Source organism: Ochotona princeps, chromosome 5 (genome assembly GCF_030435755.1).
Source record: "Ochotona princeps isolate mOchPri1 chromosome 5, mOchPri1.hap1, whole genome shotgun sequence".
Lineage (NCBI taxonomy): Eukaryota > Metazoa > Chordata > Mammalia > Lagomorpha > Ochotonidae > Ochotona > Ochotona princeps.
Window position 1 is genome coordinate 17,064,862 of NC_080836.1, and position 16,049 is coordinate 17,080,910.

The 16,049-nt window shown below is 38.0% G+C and overlaps 1 protein-coding gene across 1 annotated transcript in view; it reads right to left on the reverse strand.

Annotated features, from left to right (window-relative positions):
- The window catches only part of ACTR3 (actin related protein 3), a 56,676-nt gene that overhangs the window by 10,722 nt on the left and 29,905 nt on the right, over positions 1-16,049 (reverse strand). Inside the window, exons 5-8 of the mRNA XM_004589353.4 lie at positions 15,523-15,618; positions 7,964-8,071; positions 5,497-5,640; positions 2,676-2,849 (exon numbers count right to left, since the gene is read on the reverse strand). Coding sequence (XP_004589410.1) covers positions 2,676-2,849; positions 5,497-5,640; positions 7,964-8,071; positions 15,523-15,618 — 522 coding nt within the window. The remainder of the gene's footprint in view (positions 1-2,675; positions 2,850-5,496; positions 5,641-7,963; positions 8,072-15,522; positions 15,619-16,049) is intronic.

Sequence of the window (16,049 nt, forward strand, 5' to 3'; positions counted from 1 at the left end):
TTTTAAATGAAAATTTTAAACAAGTGAGATCAAGATCTTTGAAGCATTTTTTTCAAAGAACTGGAAAAGGAGATAAAGCAATCTCCCAGTATTCCTCAAAACACTATCAAGCTAATCAAAGCCATGTCTAACCAAGTGGAAGCAGTCCACTCAAAGCAAATGTGAATCAGCTAGGCCAAGATCATGGTTACACACTTTGGGAATGCTATAGGCATTTTGTAGGGAGGGTCAAATAATATCAGCTTATTATGACAGCATTTTGAGAGTTAGCCAAATATTTAGCAGAAAAATGTCCAGGAAAATTTAACCAAAATCCTTTCTACCTCAATATTCCTACTCATCCCTCTCATCAAACAGGGCAATCTGGCATATATTTCCTTGGAAAATCACCTTAAGTTACGATGTGGTTTCTTCTGACTTGTTTTGTCTCTCTTTTTTAATTGGAAAATGAGATATACAGAGAGCAGAGACAGGGAGGAAGAGCTTTCGTCCGATGATTCACTCCCCAAGTGACACAATGGCCAGAGCTATAATGATCTGAAGCCAGGAGCCGGGAGTTTCTTCCGGGTCTCCATGCAGGTGCAGGGTCCCAAGGCTTTGGGCCATCCTCGACTGCTTTCCCAGGCCACACACAGGGAGCGAGACGGGAAGTGGGGCTGCCAGAATTAGAACTGGTGATGATATGGGATCCCAGCATGTGCAAGGTGAGGACGTGAACCACTATGCTGTTGTGCCAGGCCCTTTTCTCCTACTCTTAAGAAAATAATTAAAGGAACCATTTTTCTTCAGATAAAAATGTGACAACAAAAAACAAAAACAAAAAACTTCCATGGGCATGATTAAATTTTCTAGGGCTTGCAATTCATTAGGGCTGAACCCAAAGGTAAATGGATGATAAGTGTCTTACGACAGTGTCTTTGACAGTGCTTATGAAACAACTTATTCTCTTTTAATTTCATTATCCACAAACTTTTTAAAGTCTTCTCATAAAACCCAATAAATAACTTCTCTCAATACATAAGCTTGATTCTACCTAATGAAAAAAAAAATACAAACCACAGACGATAAATTTCTTCAACTATTTCCCTACTCTCCTCCTTCTCAGCTGCATATCTACAACACATATTAGCTTTGAAATTTCCTGCACTGGAGCAACCCTTCTTTCAAAGAAAACCCTCAGCCTTATTCTTGTCATCAGCTTCTCTTTTGTTTTTAAGATTATTTAAATTGAAAGAATTAGAGGAAGAGAGAGAGCTGTGTGCTGGTTCATTGCAGGAGTAACCTGCTTTCCCAAGCACATAAGGAAGAGGAGCAGCCAGGACTCCCTGCACCCAAATGGATGCCAGGGCTGCAGCTGGTGGCATTACCCACTACACCGCAGTGCTGATTCCCGATGGACTTCGTACCAGCTCCCAGCAGCCACTACAGACTTTCACAAGTGAGCTCTAAACTTTCACTTCTGAGATACCAAGCTGCCCCATCACACCATTCTGCTGAAACTGCTCCCCTAGCCCACCAACAGCCCAGCTGCTCGAACACCTGAGCACTTCTCAGGTTTCTTCTATTGCAGTGCCAGTGAAGTAACCATCACAGCTTAACTGCCTTCTTTGAAACACTTACTTCTCAATTTTATTGCTACAATCCTCTGGAATTTTTTGTATTCTTATATTGAGCTTGTTTACTGTTTGCCCATCATGTTTATGTTTACCAAGACCTGATTTTTCACCTTCAGTCCACTCTACACCACTCCCTGTCCAATCTTTTTTTTGCCATGTATGTTGATGATTTTACACCCATCCTCACTGCAGTATACTTACCATAGTTAAAAACATAGAACCAAAGTGTTTGTTTCTAAATTTCTACAAATGCATATAATATAAGCTCATCTGTTTCTCCTCCCCTTCAGAATTCTTTTTGCAATAAATGGCATTTGTAGTTGCTCATGTTACAAGTTGTAACTATTTTTTCCCTGGCTCAAGGATTCAGCCTAGCCTAGCATCAGCTGAGGTGGCCACTTCCGGAGTGATAATCAGAGGAAGGAAGATCACTATGTTTCTCACACTCTGCTTTTCAAAACAAAAAGGTAAACAAACAGAAAAAAAATTTTTTTAAAGTGTCACTCAATATTTACTGAGTGAATAAACAATATGAAAAAATTAACTTCCTAGTCCTAGCATTTAATATCAGTTACCCATTAAGTTAAATTTCTGAACCCAAGAAGAATTTGCATAATTAATAGTAGACGTTTTGTTAATTTAATAGTTTTACGTTGCTAAAGTTTCATGTACATAGAAAATAACTGTGGTACTAGTCAAATATGCTATGGTCAACTAAAGCAAAGTTCTTGATATAATGTCATTTTATAGGAGATGGAAGTGGTGACTTTCTAGAATATTCCCCAAACGTTTTAGTCACATGATCATTAATTTTAAGGATCCTTTTCTTTGACTTACTCCTGATAAAACAAACATTAAAGAAACAAATTTCAGTGTCGCAAATCAAGACAGACACTAACAGTTTTGCCTGCTTCGACAAAAGCAAAATTCCCCTTGAAATATGAACATATTTTATTATACTAAAGAAAGTTATTGAGGTTCTCTCAGAAGATCTCCAAGTTGAGAGTTTCTGTCAAATATTTCAAAAACAATCCTATCCACTTAAAAAAAAATGCTTACCTCTGGATGAAAAAAGATTTCAGGTCCCAAGAATCTCTCATAACCAACATCAATGGAAAATTCTTTCTTAGAGATAGCATTGATTCCAGTATACTGCTTAATCCACTTTGAACCATCTGTGTCATACTTGTTAAATTCCTTTACTAAGTCTGGGCAGACATAACTATAGCGCTCCTAAAAAAAAAAAGCAAAAGCAGTTTTTCTTTTGTTTTGGGAAAGTAAACAAGGATGGCATATTATCAGTAAACTAGAGTTGAATGAAAAAGTATCATCAAAAAATAAGAACTCAGGAGAAAATTTCACATTAGGATATTGTCATATATTCAATACAAATCAATTGCTCCTCTACATATAAATTCTTATTCTACATATGGATAGAATTTAGCTTTGAAAAACTAAAGAATTGCTTTCTACTACTCGACACAATTTTCTTAAAACATTAGTGTTCTGTAACCTTTTCTACATAAAGAACTTTATGTCCCAGTAGGGAGAAAGCATAAATCATACAGAACTAAAAATATATAATGGTTGACACAACCATACAAACTAATTCTTAAACTTATCTGGAATAAATCAACCAGAGTCTAAATAGCAAAAAAAGGAAAAGGCTGAAAATGTAAATTATTCTACTTTACTATCATCTATATGGTTAAATTGTTCCAAATTCTGTTGTATATCCTAAGTAAAAATGTTCAACAGAAATATACTGTGTGGAGGAAGTCTGTCTTGGCAGTTAAGACGCCACTGGGGAAGCCCACAACCTGTGCCAGAGGACCTGGGCAAGTCTGAGCTGAGCTTCCAGTTCTGGCATCTCTGCTGCTTCTCCCGGGGTGCAGCAGAGGATGGCTTACCACACTGGACCCAGCCAGACCCAGACTGAGTTTCAGCCTCCTGGCTTTGGCCTGGCTTAACTCAGGTACTTCTGAGTACTTGGGTGGAGTGCCAGTGGTCAGAAGATTCTTTTCTGACCCTTCATTGCTTTCTAATAATGAAAAATGTAAACATTTATAAAATATATACATAATTCAAAATTCTGTAGGCTCCTAATTGCCAGCCTCTTCTTTCTTAAGAAAAATCAAGGACCCAGCATTTTGGTGTAGCAGGAAAAAGGCACTGCCTGCAATGCCAGCATCCCATATGGGCATCGAATTATGCCCCACCTACAGCATCTCCAATTCAGTTCTCTTTAAAGAAGAAAAAAAAATATTTAATTTTACTGGCAAGTCAGATTTACGGACAGAAAGAAATACAGAAAGATCTTCTGCTCACCAAGTGGCTTTAAAGGCCTGAGCTAAGCTGCTCAAAAGCCAGGAGCCATGAGTCAAGTTACAGTATCAGTTTCCCCGATTCTAAGACTTTCCCACCTGGACTGAGCCACACCACCAGGATTGCAGGGTCTCCAGCCTACAGCTAGGTGTCAGGTAACTTCTCAGGAATCAATTCTCTAATTAATGCCCTATCCTAATGCTTCTCTGGGGAACCCTAATGAATACACATTAAAGACTCTGTCCGAGATAGGTGCAATTAATAATAGTAATAATAGCAAATTATAAAGGGAAAATAATATGAAAAAATAGGCGACAATTTAATTTTATAATTTGAAGTATTCCTTCTCCAAAATCTTCAAAGTCTTCCTTGAAATAGATTTATATCTCTAGCACTGTTTTGTTTTTCAATTCCACAGATTACTCCAAGAAGTTGAAATGCTAATATGCACATTAATGTTTTTTAACATATTTAATTTTTATGCCAGAAAGTTACAGTACTTTGGGCAAACCCTTAGCAATTCCTTTCCTACCTAGGAAGGAGCCCTTTTGTCTTTATTCTTAGGCTTAGAAGCTATAAACATACAAAGAGAGGCAAATGAAGCTATGCCTAAAAGGCAGTAGTGGGAAGCAGCACTGTAGTTAATATAGAGTAAGCCACTGCTTGTGACACCAGCAAATGACATCAGAGTGCTAGCATGAGTGTTATCTGCTCTGCTTCCAATTCAACTATCTGTTAATATGTCTAGGAAGCCAGCAAAATAGTCCACGTATCTAGATCATGCCATTCATCTGAGAGATCAAGATGGAATTCCTGGTTCTGAGCTTTGCATTGGTCCAGACATGACTGCTGTAGCCATTTGGGAATAAACCAGTAAGTGGAAGACATTCTTTTTCTTTCGCTTCCAACTTTCAAATGAATGAATGAACAAGTCCTTTAAAAATAAAGCTAACTTAGTTTTTATATCTTCAAAATACAGATGCACTAAAATCCCTTAGTAATGGTGGTATATGATAAATCTGAAATAATGTTAGGTATTTTGATACTTTATATGAAGCACTAACATCATAAAGAGCTGTGCGGCATGAAAACAAACATGTATTATTACACTGTCTTCACATTTTTCATCTACTGCTATAACACCTGAGTCAAATACTGCCTCTATACACATACAACACAATGAATCAATTGCATCAAAATAATTTTTAACAAAGGAAAACTCTCAGGATTAAGATAAAGATTCACTGAAGAAACACAGACCCAAGCACATTCTCATTTTTATTAATAAACAGAAGAAACAATTCCAAAACTACATGTTAAAGTCATTTGATAAAATGCTTTTGTCAGTCCTCTCAAATATGAAACATAGACAGAATATGCAAAGAGTTGATTAATATCAGTAATTTATTCACAAGCAATATAAAGGAAAAAACAAAGGGAACTGATTTACAATTGGGAAACCAAAGACTATGCATTTTCTTAAGAATTGTTTTCATGAAAACATTTTAAATGTGACTTTTACTTTAACTAATAACATTTCTATCACCACTTTTACCTTCACTGCCTTAGCAGTTTCAAGCGATTGTTCTGGAGGGATTCCTACTTCTCGATCTCTCAGTAGTTGCTGAATAAAATATGTTATATCTCGTCCTGCGATTGGAATGTGTTTAATACAGCTGCCAATCACATACCCTTCAGCCTAGATGGGGAAAATAAAGGTCAAACATAATTTCAGTGTTTTGAAAATTAATACAATCTAAAAAAATTAATCATCAGTATCTCAAGATAGCACAGTGGTATTCTCAAATATTGCTTTACATCAGGAGAATGCTTTGTGTTTCTTGCAAGTTTAGTACTCACATTGTAAATAACACAGAACTTATAAATTGCAGATTATGGACAGAAATAGAAACTTAATTTATTCTCCCACTGTTAGCAGTTTACAACTATCACTGAAATTATCCAGTAACACAGGAATAATTTTAAAGGTTAAGAACAAAATGGTACACAGATTTGACAGCAAATAAGGTATTTTAAGGTTTTTTTATAATTTAAATTAAAACTCCAAACAATTCTACACTAAGAAATCTGACAATTAGCTCAGAGAGGCTTTAATTTTCCCAAAAAAGTAGGTAATTAATTACAAGACGGACACATTCCATGTACAATCGCAGTATCAAATAACTCAATTCTGCGGAATGGATTCATAAATTTACTGATCTGATTCAGAAGTGTAACAAATCCTGAGGCAAAATTAGAAATGTTACTGAAGATATCTTCATATGGCATTGATGCAGTATCAGAAATCAGTTATCCTTCTCAACCTGTCAATTTGTTTGCATTTTATTAATGAGTCAATTGAGATATTCAAACAATATAATCTACATCACAGGTGAATTTTGAGGTTTAAATGTGGATTTAAGGTTTGCAATTATTTTATGTACCAAGAAAGGAAAATAAGCTGTCAAAATATAAAAGGAGCTATCAAATGTTGAAGACATCCTAAATTCCATTATATTAAAACATCTCCCAAAGGCAAAATAAAACGCTCATGCAATGAAATTTTGCTTGGCAATAAAAATAAATGAAGCACTATATATGAATCTTGAAAAATGTTACGCTAAATATTAAAAAGTCAGCAGACCATGACATGTGATTCATCTACATGAAATGGATGGAACAAGCCAACAAAAAGCACGATAGTAGTTACCAGGAACAGAAGATAGAAGGGGGAGATGGGGAATGACTATTAATGGATATAGGATCTCTTTTCAGGGTAATGAAGGCATTCAAAATTGACTATGGTAATGGATGCACTTGTAAATATACTAAAAGCCAGTGAACTGAACATTCTAAATGGATGAGTAGTATGGCATATGAATTATTTCTTAATAAAGCTATTTCAGGGCCCGGCACCGTGGCCCAGCAGCTAAAGTCCTCGCCTTGAAAGCGCCAGAATCCCATATGGGCGCTGGTTCTAATCCTGGCAGCTTCACTTCCCATCCAGCTCCCTGCTTGTGGCCTGGGAAAGCAGTCGAGGACAGCCCAATTGGGACCCAGCACCCGTATGGAAGACCTGGAAGAAGTTCCTGGTACCTGGCTTTTGATCGCCACAGCACTGGCTGTTGCGGCTCACTTGGGGAGTGAATCATCGGACAGAAGATCTTCCTCTCTGTCTCTCCTCCTCTCTGTATATCTGACTTTGTAATAAGAATAAATAAATCTTTAAAAAAATAATAATAAAGCTATTTCAAAAACAATGGTTATGATCACAACTATTCCTGATATATCAGAAGAGAAGTAGAGGAACTAGGACTGTAATCCAATGCAGTCATCCTGAGGACGAAACTCTCAGCAGAATTACACAGAGGTCAGCTGAAATGAAACATGAGAATAACAAAGAACTAAAAATTCAAAATAACTTCTTTAAATACAATCATCAAGTAACAATCAACATGAATTCCAGTAATCATTAGGCAAAATTAAAACAGTTTGTCATCAAGAATTAGAAAGCATTAACAGAAAGAATGCTGCTTCTAACCAATGGTCTAATCTGACACAACTTTCCTTCTGCACTTCACTAAATATAAACTGTAAAGCACAATCATTAACTTAATACCCACAAGCTACTGAAGTTCATACACTTACAACTAATCATCATACAGTTAATACAGACACCAGTCACAAGTTCTGTTAAATAAAGGAAGGAGGACACCAAGTGGCTAATATGCCCACAAACATACATCCAACTAGAAAACAACTTATATTTAAGGAATGAGAGTGATAACATATTCCCTTTCCAGTTACCACAATTAATAATCTTCATTGTAGTGCAAACTTACACCCCAAAAATCTAAAATTTAATAATTTCAATAATTTAGGAAAAATACAAATGCAAAACAGCTAGAACTACATTATTTTAAGAGCTAGTACTTAGATTTTAAAACCAGTATTAATTTATGCAATTGACTTTTTAAAATGTAATATTCAGGCTTTGTTGAGTAATACTAAAACATCCTTACCACTGGAATGACATGAGTGACTCCATCTCCACTGTCTATTACCGTACCAGTCAATGTTCGCTCTCCTACTTGTCTTGAAGTCCAGGATGCAGCTAAGGCAAGAACAGCCTTGAAATATAAACATGACAAGCAAACAATGAAAACAAAAACAAAAAGTTAATATCCGTGGAAAGAAATTATCCAAAAAATAACTTTGTACAAATAATAAAATTGCTTACTTCCAACAGTTTATTAAGACAAATTTATAGTTTTGCTTTTGCTTTCAGAAGCACATATACATATCTTATACAAAGCTAAAAACCCACATAAAAATTAATACAATACATTATTGCTGGGCCCGGCGGCGTGGCCTAGCGGCTAGAGTCCTCGCCTTGAAAGTCCTGGGATCCCATATGGGTGCCAGTTCTAATCCCAGCTGCTCCACTTCCCATCCAGCTCCCTGCTTGTGGCCTAGGAAAGCAGTTGAGGACGGCCCAATGCATTGGGACCCTGCACCCGCGTGGGAGACCCGGAGGAGGTTCTAGGTTCCCGGCTTCGGATCAGCGTGCATCGGCCCGTTTCAGCTCACTTGGGGAGTGAATCATCGGATGGAAGATCTTCCTCTCTGTCTCTCCTCCTCTGTGTATATCTGGCTGTAATAAAATGAATAAATCTTTAAAAAAAAATACATTATTGCGCTAAATAGCTAGAACTTAAATTATATCCATAGGCACTGGTCAGCTACAAAGTTAGGTGAAAAGTACATAACCACTGAATAATCAGTTTACAGAAGGCTATAAACAAGTATCACTCCTTAAAAAAAATCAGCTTCAAATTATTTAATTGTGACATGTGTTTAGGACTGTGCATCAAGTAATTTAATAAGTGTAGACAACTCAGTGCACACTTTTCAAATACTACTACTGATTTGAATATGAAACAAAGTTGGTGAAAATAACACCTTTCAATAGAAAAAAAATGTGGCACATAAAATTGTTAAGCTTAAAACCTTAAGAAACTGACACGGTTTATTTTTTAAAAGCACTCATTTATTTGGAGGGTAGAGCTATAGAGAGAAATCTTGGATCTGTTGGTTCACTCCGCAGATGACGGCAATGGACAGGGTTAGTTCAGGTCAAAGCCAGGAGCTTCACCCACATCTCCCCTGTTGGTGCAGGTGTGCAGAGTGCTCGGTCCACAGGGAATTGGAGTGCCTTCGCAGGCCTAGAACTCTGAGGTCACCCACTCCCACTTGAATCTACCACATGGGATGGAAGAAGTCCAAATCCTGCCTTGCAGGATCCAAAGTCATTGGAAAGACAACCAGGAGCCCTGAGTGGTCCGCAGGAACAGAAGAACAGTAAACTTCCTTTGGGACCAGGGAGGAGAGCTTTGTCTGGTCCTTGCTTGGTTCCAACTTTGGGTGCCCACCCTCTCTCGCAATGACCATCAGGATCGCTCCAAAAACCCCTCAAAACAAACAAACAAACAAAAAATCTAGAATAGATAGAGAACAACAAGGAAAGCTTAGAATTAGATAGGAAACAGTCAGTGTGGATGCACTTATACCTCACTGGGTGGGACACAAAGATTAGTTACTCCTCACTAGCGTGTTGAAGATTTCTCTGCACACCCCTCCTAAAACTGTTCACCTAAACTGCTGACATATGTCTTGTTAGAGTTATAAGCCAGCCTAGACTACCCGAAAAACAGCCAGGTTCAACAAAATCATGCTTCAATGCTATTAACTGCTAAATACTAAAATTAGACATGAGACAGCTGAATAGTAATCTATAGCCATTTTAAGGCGTATAGAACCTAGTTGTATATAAAATAATTGAAATGTCAATGAAGAAGTCACAGGATGTGGTTCAGAACAGGCATTCTATTTTTTCCTTTTAACATATTGGTTACTCAATACCATATCAATTAATTCCATAACGTTATAAATTGTTACTGATGTTATGTCGGGGCTTTTAATTGATCGGGATGATACTCTGCTGGCTCTCCCTTCAGACCAGAGATGGTATCACCAAGAAACCGTTGAACTTATCTGGACAATAAGATGCTGGACTCTATGCTTGGTAGATGCTTGTAATGAAAGAATCTCAACTGAATTTGAACTGTGGTAATGCAAAAAGGTGGAGGAATCCACCGGGGCGGTGGGGAGGGCACTGGGAGGGGTGCGGGGAATCCCAGTGCCTATCAAACTGTGTCACATAATGCAATGTAATTAAAAAAAAAAAAAAAAAAAGAGTGCTCGGTCCATCTTCACTGTTTCCCCAGGCCATTAACAGACAGCTGGATCAGAAGCAGAGCAGACAGAAAGAGAACTGATGCCCTTATGGAGACTAGTAATACAAGTGGCCTAACCTGCCATAACAAAATGTCAGTCCCAACATACTTCAACTTTTTAAATAATCTAAGTTTATTATATAATCCAAGCCTCAAAGAAGGATATGAGCATTAATTTAAAACAGAGCTGGGCCCAGCACAGTAGTCTAGCGGCTAAAGTCTTCACCTTGTATGTGGTGCGATCCCATATGGGCGCCGGTTCTAATCCTGGCAGTGGCCCCGCTTCCCATTCAGCTCCCTGCCTGCGGCCTGGGAAAGTAATGGAGGATAGCCCAAAGTCTTGGGACCCTGTACCTGCATGGGAGACTTGGAAGAGTTCCTGGTTTCTGGCTTTGGATTGGCTCAGCTCCGATTGTCGCAACCACTTGGGGAGTGAATTAACGGATAAAAGATCTTCCTGACTCTCCTCCTCTCTGTATATCTGCCTTTCCAATTAAAAAAATAAATGAACCTTAAAAAAAAAAAAAGCTAGCCTGGCTTTATTTTACCTACCTGTAATATAATAATAGCTGAAAGGAACCCAGAAAGATATGTAAGATATCTTTCTAATTTTAATACATGTGCCACATAATTACTGTAAACTAAAGGAACTATACAGTATTTTGAAACTACTGCAATAGAAAATCCCATACTGACATGAGTCTTTAAAAAATCCTATCATGGAGCTGGCATGGTTGCACAGGTAGATTAAGTTCCCACTGTGATGCCAGCAACCCATATGTGCACCAATTCATGTCTCCATAGCTCCACTTCCAATCCATCTTCCTGCTAATGCCCCTAAGAAGGCAGTGGAAGATGGCTCAAGTATTTGGGTCCCTGCCACCCATGTGGGAGACCCAGATGGATTCTCAGCATCCTGGCTTTAGCCCTTTCAGAGGCAAAGTCAAATAAAAGGCAGTAAAGGCCAAGAAGGAAGTATGAAAAGATGTCCACAAAGTCACACACACACACACACACACACACACACACACACACACGGCCCTCCACATCAACCCATGTCTGGCAGCCCAAGTACTATGCCTGTGGTGGCAGCCCAAGAATCCACAGAAAAGAAGCGCCTCCACAAGAAACAAGTTTGATCAGTACACCATTATCAGGTTCACCCTGAGCACATGTTCGTTGCAGATGTCAAGGCCGACAAGCACCAGATCTAACAGGCTGTGAAGAAATATGGTTTGGATGGGGCCAAAGTCAATGCCCTCATTAGGCCTGATGGAGAGAAGAGCTATATATGTTCAAGTGTCTCCTGATAATGATACTCTGGATATAGTTAACAAAACCAGGATCATATAAACTGATTCCAGCTTGTTAATTCTAAAATTATGATTTTTCACCATTAAAACAAAAAAGGCAGATCACCTAGCAGGTATAGGTGTAGCAGTAAATATGCCACTTGGGATGGTAAAAATCCATATTAGAGGGCCTGGTTTCAATCTCGGCTTGCTTATAACTCCAAGTTGCTGCTAAGATGTACCTTGGAACCCGCAGGTGACGATTCAAATACTTGGGTCCCTGCCACACGACAGACTCAGACTGAATTCTGAACTACTGGATCTAGCCTGGCTCTACCCCTATGGATGGCATTTGGGGAATAAATTAGCAGACAGAAAATTCTCTGACTTCCAAATAAATCCAAAAATTTAAACGGAACCTATTATGTTTATAAATGTTACATTAAACATGGAAAGTTTTTTGCTATTGAAGCTGAATATCTGCCCAGTAATTATCACTCATCTGTGGTGTATAACCTGGTGTTAGAAAAACTTAAGTCTGATCCCAAGAAAATGCAGGCAGAGATTTCAGCTACCAATTGCGAAGCTAATTTAAAATCTAAATTGATTTTAAATCTTAGGATTTTATCTGTAAAAATTAGAACCAAACAAACCTACAATTAATAAATCATAAACTGACAGAGTATTTGTGTATGTTAGGCATTATATCTGTTGTAGAATTAATAAAAACGTAAGGGGCAGCTGTTGTGGAACAGTCATTTAAGCCATCTGTTAGGACCTGCGCATTCCTGAACTGGAAAGCCAGTTCAAGCCCTGGCTACACCACTTCTGATGCTCCTTCCTGTTAATGCATCCTAGGAAGAAGCCAAGAATGGTTCAAGTGACTCCTACCACCAATGCAGGGAACCCAGATGGAGTTCTGAGCTTACTGGTTCTAGTCTGGCACACTGCATTCATTATGGAGTGAACCAGCATATAGAAGCTTCTCCCCTCCACACTGCCTTTAAATTAGATGAAAATACTTTCTTGTTGTTTCTTAAAACCAGTAAAAGCTAAGTCCTGATACTAGCATGTAGGGAGAGAGATCTTCCCACATACATACACACACACACAATGTAGAAATTAAATAGAATAAAATATTACAGAAGGCACAAAGGAAAAAGGTCAAATACATGTAAAGGTAAGCCAATCAAAAAAGATTATGATACACATAATGATTACAAAGAATATGTGACCTGTGAAGGTCCTAGTATGAACATTCAATAAATATCCCCCCTCCCTTATCTCTGTCCCAGGAAAGCCCATTGGTTATTTAACATCCTTTAGCACTTTTATTTTCTGACAAACTATCTGTCAACTCCTCTAATACTGTTTCTACATTCTCAGTTCAGAAGAGAACTATGATACGTTTTGATCTTATGTTTTAAGCCCTTATGGAAAAAGAAAAATTTTCATGCATTAGGAACAAATAAAATCAGTTTAAAAGTAAGTCTAATTGAGATGAGTTTACCCCGTAGCACTGCTTTGGCAGTGTCCCACAAATTTTGGAATGTTGTGTCAGAGTTTTCATTTGTTTCCATAAATTTTTTTGATCTCATCTTTAATTTCTTCTCTGATCCATTGTTCGTTTAATAGCATATTGTTCAGCCTCCAAGAGTTTCTGTATTTCCTGGGGCATTTTGAATTGCTGATTTCCAGCTTCATTCCGTGGTGGTCTGAGAGGGTACATGGTATGATTCCTATCTTTTTGAAGTTATTTAGGTTTGCTTTGTGTCCTATCATGTGGTCGATCCTGGAGAAGGTGCCATGCACTGCTGAAAAAAATGCATAATCTGTGGCCTTAGGGTAAAAAATTCTATAAATGTCAACCAAGTCCAGTTGTTCTATTGTTTGTATGAGCTCTGTTGTTTCTTTGTTGAGTTTTTGTTTTGTTGATCTGTCTATTGTTGTTAGTGGGGTGTTAAGATCACCCACTATTATTGTGTGCATATCTATGTCTCCCCTTAAGTCCGTGAGTAATTGCTTCACGTAGCTAGGTGCGTTTGAATTTGGTGCATATATGTTCACAATGGTAATTACTTCCTGATGGATCAGTCCCTTCACCAATATATAATGTCCTTCCCTGTCCTTTTTGATGTGTGTCAGATTGAAGTCCACATCATCTGAAATTAAGACAGCTACCCCAGCCAATCCCAAAAGGTTAAATACCACATGTTTGCCTTAATTTAAGATGATATGATGTTATGTATAACATGTTATGTTTTGAATGTTATATGTTGTGTATAAAGTAAAATTGAAGTATAGGTGAGGTGGTCACAGAAGGTGGCTGGGAACTCGCATTTATCTTTAACATATTGGTTACTCATTACTATGTCAATTAATTCCATAATGATGTAAATTTTTGCTGATGGTATGTTGGAGCTTTTAATTGACTGGGATGATACTCTGCTGGCTCTGTTTTCAGACCAGAGAGGGTATACCTAAGAATCCGTTGAACTTGACTGGACAATAAGATGTTGGACTCTATGTTTGGTATACGCTTGCAATGGGGGAATCTCAACTGAACTTGAGCTGTGGTTATGCAACAAGGTGGAGGAATCCACCATGGTGGGAGGGTTTGGGGAGGGGTGCGGGGAACCCAAGTATCTACGTAACTGTGTCACATAATACAATGTAATTAATGAAGTTAAATAATAAATAATTAAAAAAAAAAAGTAAGTCTATATGGCATGGATTCACACATACCTTACTAGGTAGGACACAAAGATTAGTTACTCCTCACTAGGGTATTGAAGATTTCTCTGCACACCCCTCCTAAAACTGTTCTGCACTTCAACTGTTGACGTATGCCTTGTTAGAGTTATAAGACAGCTTAGACTATCCTAAAAACTGCCAAATTCAGCAAAATTATGCTTCAACACTCTAAACCGGTAAATACTGAAATGAAAATAGACACGAGACAGCTGAATAGTACTCTACAGCCATTTTAAAGTGTATAGAAGCTGGTTGTACATATGCTAAAATCGAAATGTCAAGGAAGTAGTCTCAGGAGATGGTTAAGAACTTGCATTTTGGCCCGGCGGCGTGGCCTAGCGGCTAAAGTCCTCGCCTTGAACGCGCCAGGATCCCATATGGGCACCAGTTCTAATCCCGGCAGCTCTACTTCCCATCCAGCTCCCTGCTTGTGGCCTGGGAAAGCAGTCGAGGACGGCCCAAAGCTTTGGGACCCTGCACCCGCGTGGGAGACCTGGAAGAGGTTCCTGGTTCCCGGCATTGGATTGGCGCAGCACCGGCTGTTTCAGCTCACTTGGGGAGTGAATCATCGGACGGAAGATCTTCCTCTCTGTCTTTTCTCCTCCTCTCTGTATATCTGACTTTGTAATAAACTGAATAAATCTTAAAACAAAAAAAAACTTACATTTTTTAACATATTGGTTACTCAATACCAGGTCAATTAATTCCATAATGTTGTAAATTGTTGTTGATGTTATGTTGGGGCTTCTAATTGATCGGGATGATATTCTGCCAGCTCTACCTTCAGACCAGAGATGGTATCCCCAGGAAACTGTTGAATTTATCTGGACAACAAGATGCTGGACTCTATGTTTGGTATATGCTAGATATGAAAGAATCTTGACTGAATTTGAACTATAATACCTGCAACAAGGTGGAGGAATCCACCGTGGGGGGAGCGCACGGGGAGGGATTGGGGGAACCTCAGAGCCTATGAAACTGTGTCACATAATGCAATGTAATCAATAATAATAATAAAAAAGACAAAAAAAAAGTAAGTCTATAAATTGTACTAAGGGACTATACTATTGTGACAAAGCAGAGGAAAATGGGGGGTAATGGGGAGGGAGAAAATGAGAGGAGGGATGAAAATCAAAGAGAAATACACAAAACTGTATTTTGGAAAACAATAAATTTTTTAAAATTTAAATCTTTTTTTGAATTTTAAGAATTAAGCTTAAATAAACTGAATTTGCTTACCTGCACAGCAATGTACAATCCTGGAACATTGAAAGACTCAAACATTATTTCAGCAGTATATTCCCTGTTTTCTGGAGTATTCAGTGGAGGTTCGGTCTATTGAGTAACAATTTTAAACAGACAACATCAGACTATTTTGAACTTTATAGGAAATTTTTTAAAGAGAAATAATTTTTCAAACACTATATTTAAGAAGCATTAAACAAAAAGTTATAAAGACCAAAGGAAATCATAGAGAATTCAAACAGATTTACACATACCACAAAGAAACTGAAACCTTGTATCATACTACACATAATTATTAAACATCAAGAAGGAAGGCAGGAGGAGGAATAAGGCAGAGGGAAAGGGTGAGGGAACCAATCCATCTTGTACATGTAGTAATGACTTTTAAGAGTTAAACTCTTCTGTTTCAGCTACATGACTGTCAATTTTACTTAGCAATCTCATAGGTTAGGTCACAACACATCCTACTGAGGCAACCATAAACTACATGTTTCACCTATACCTCATGATCCCTCAAACTG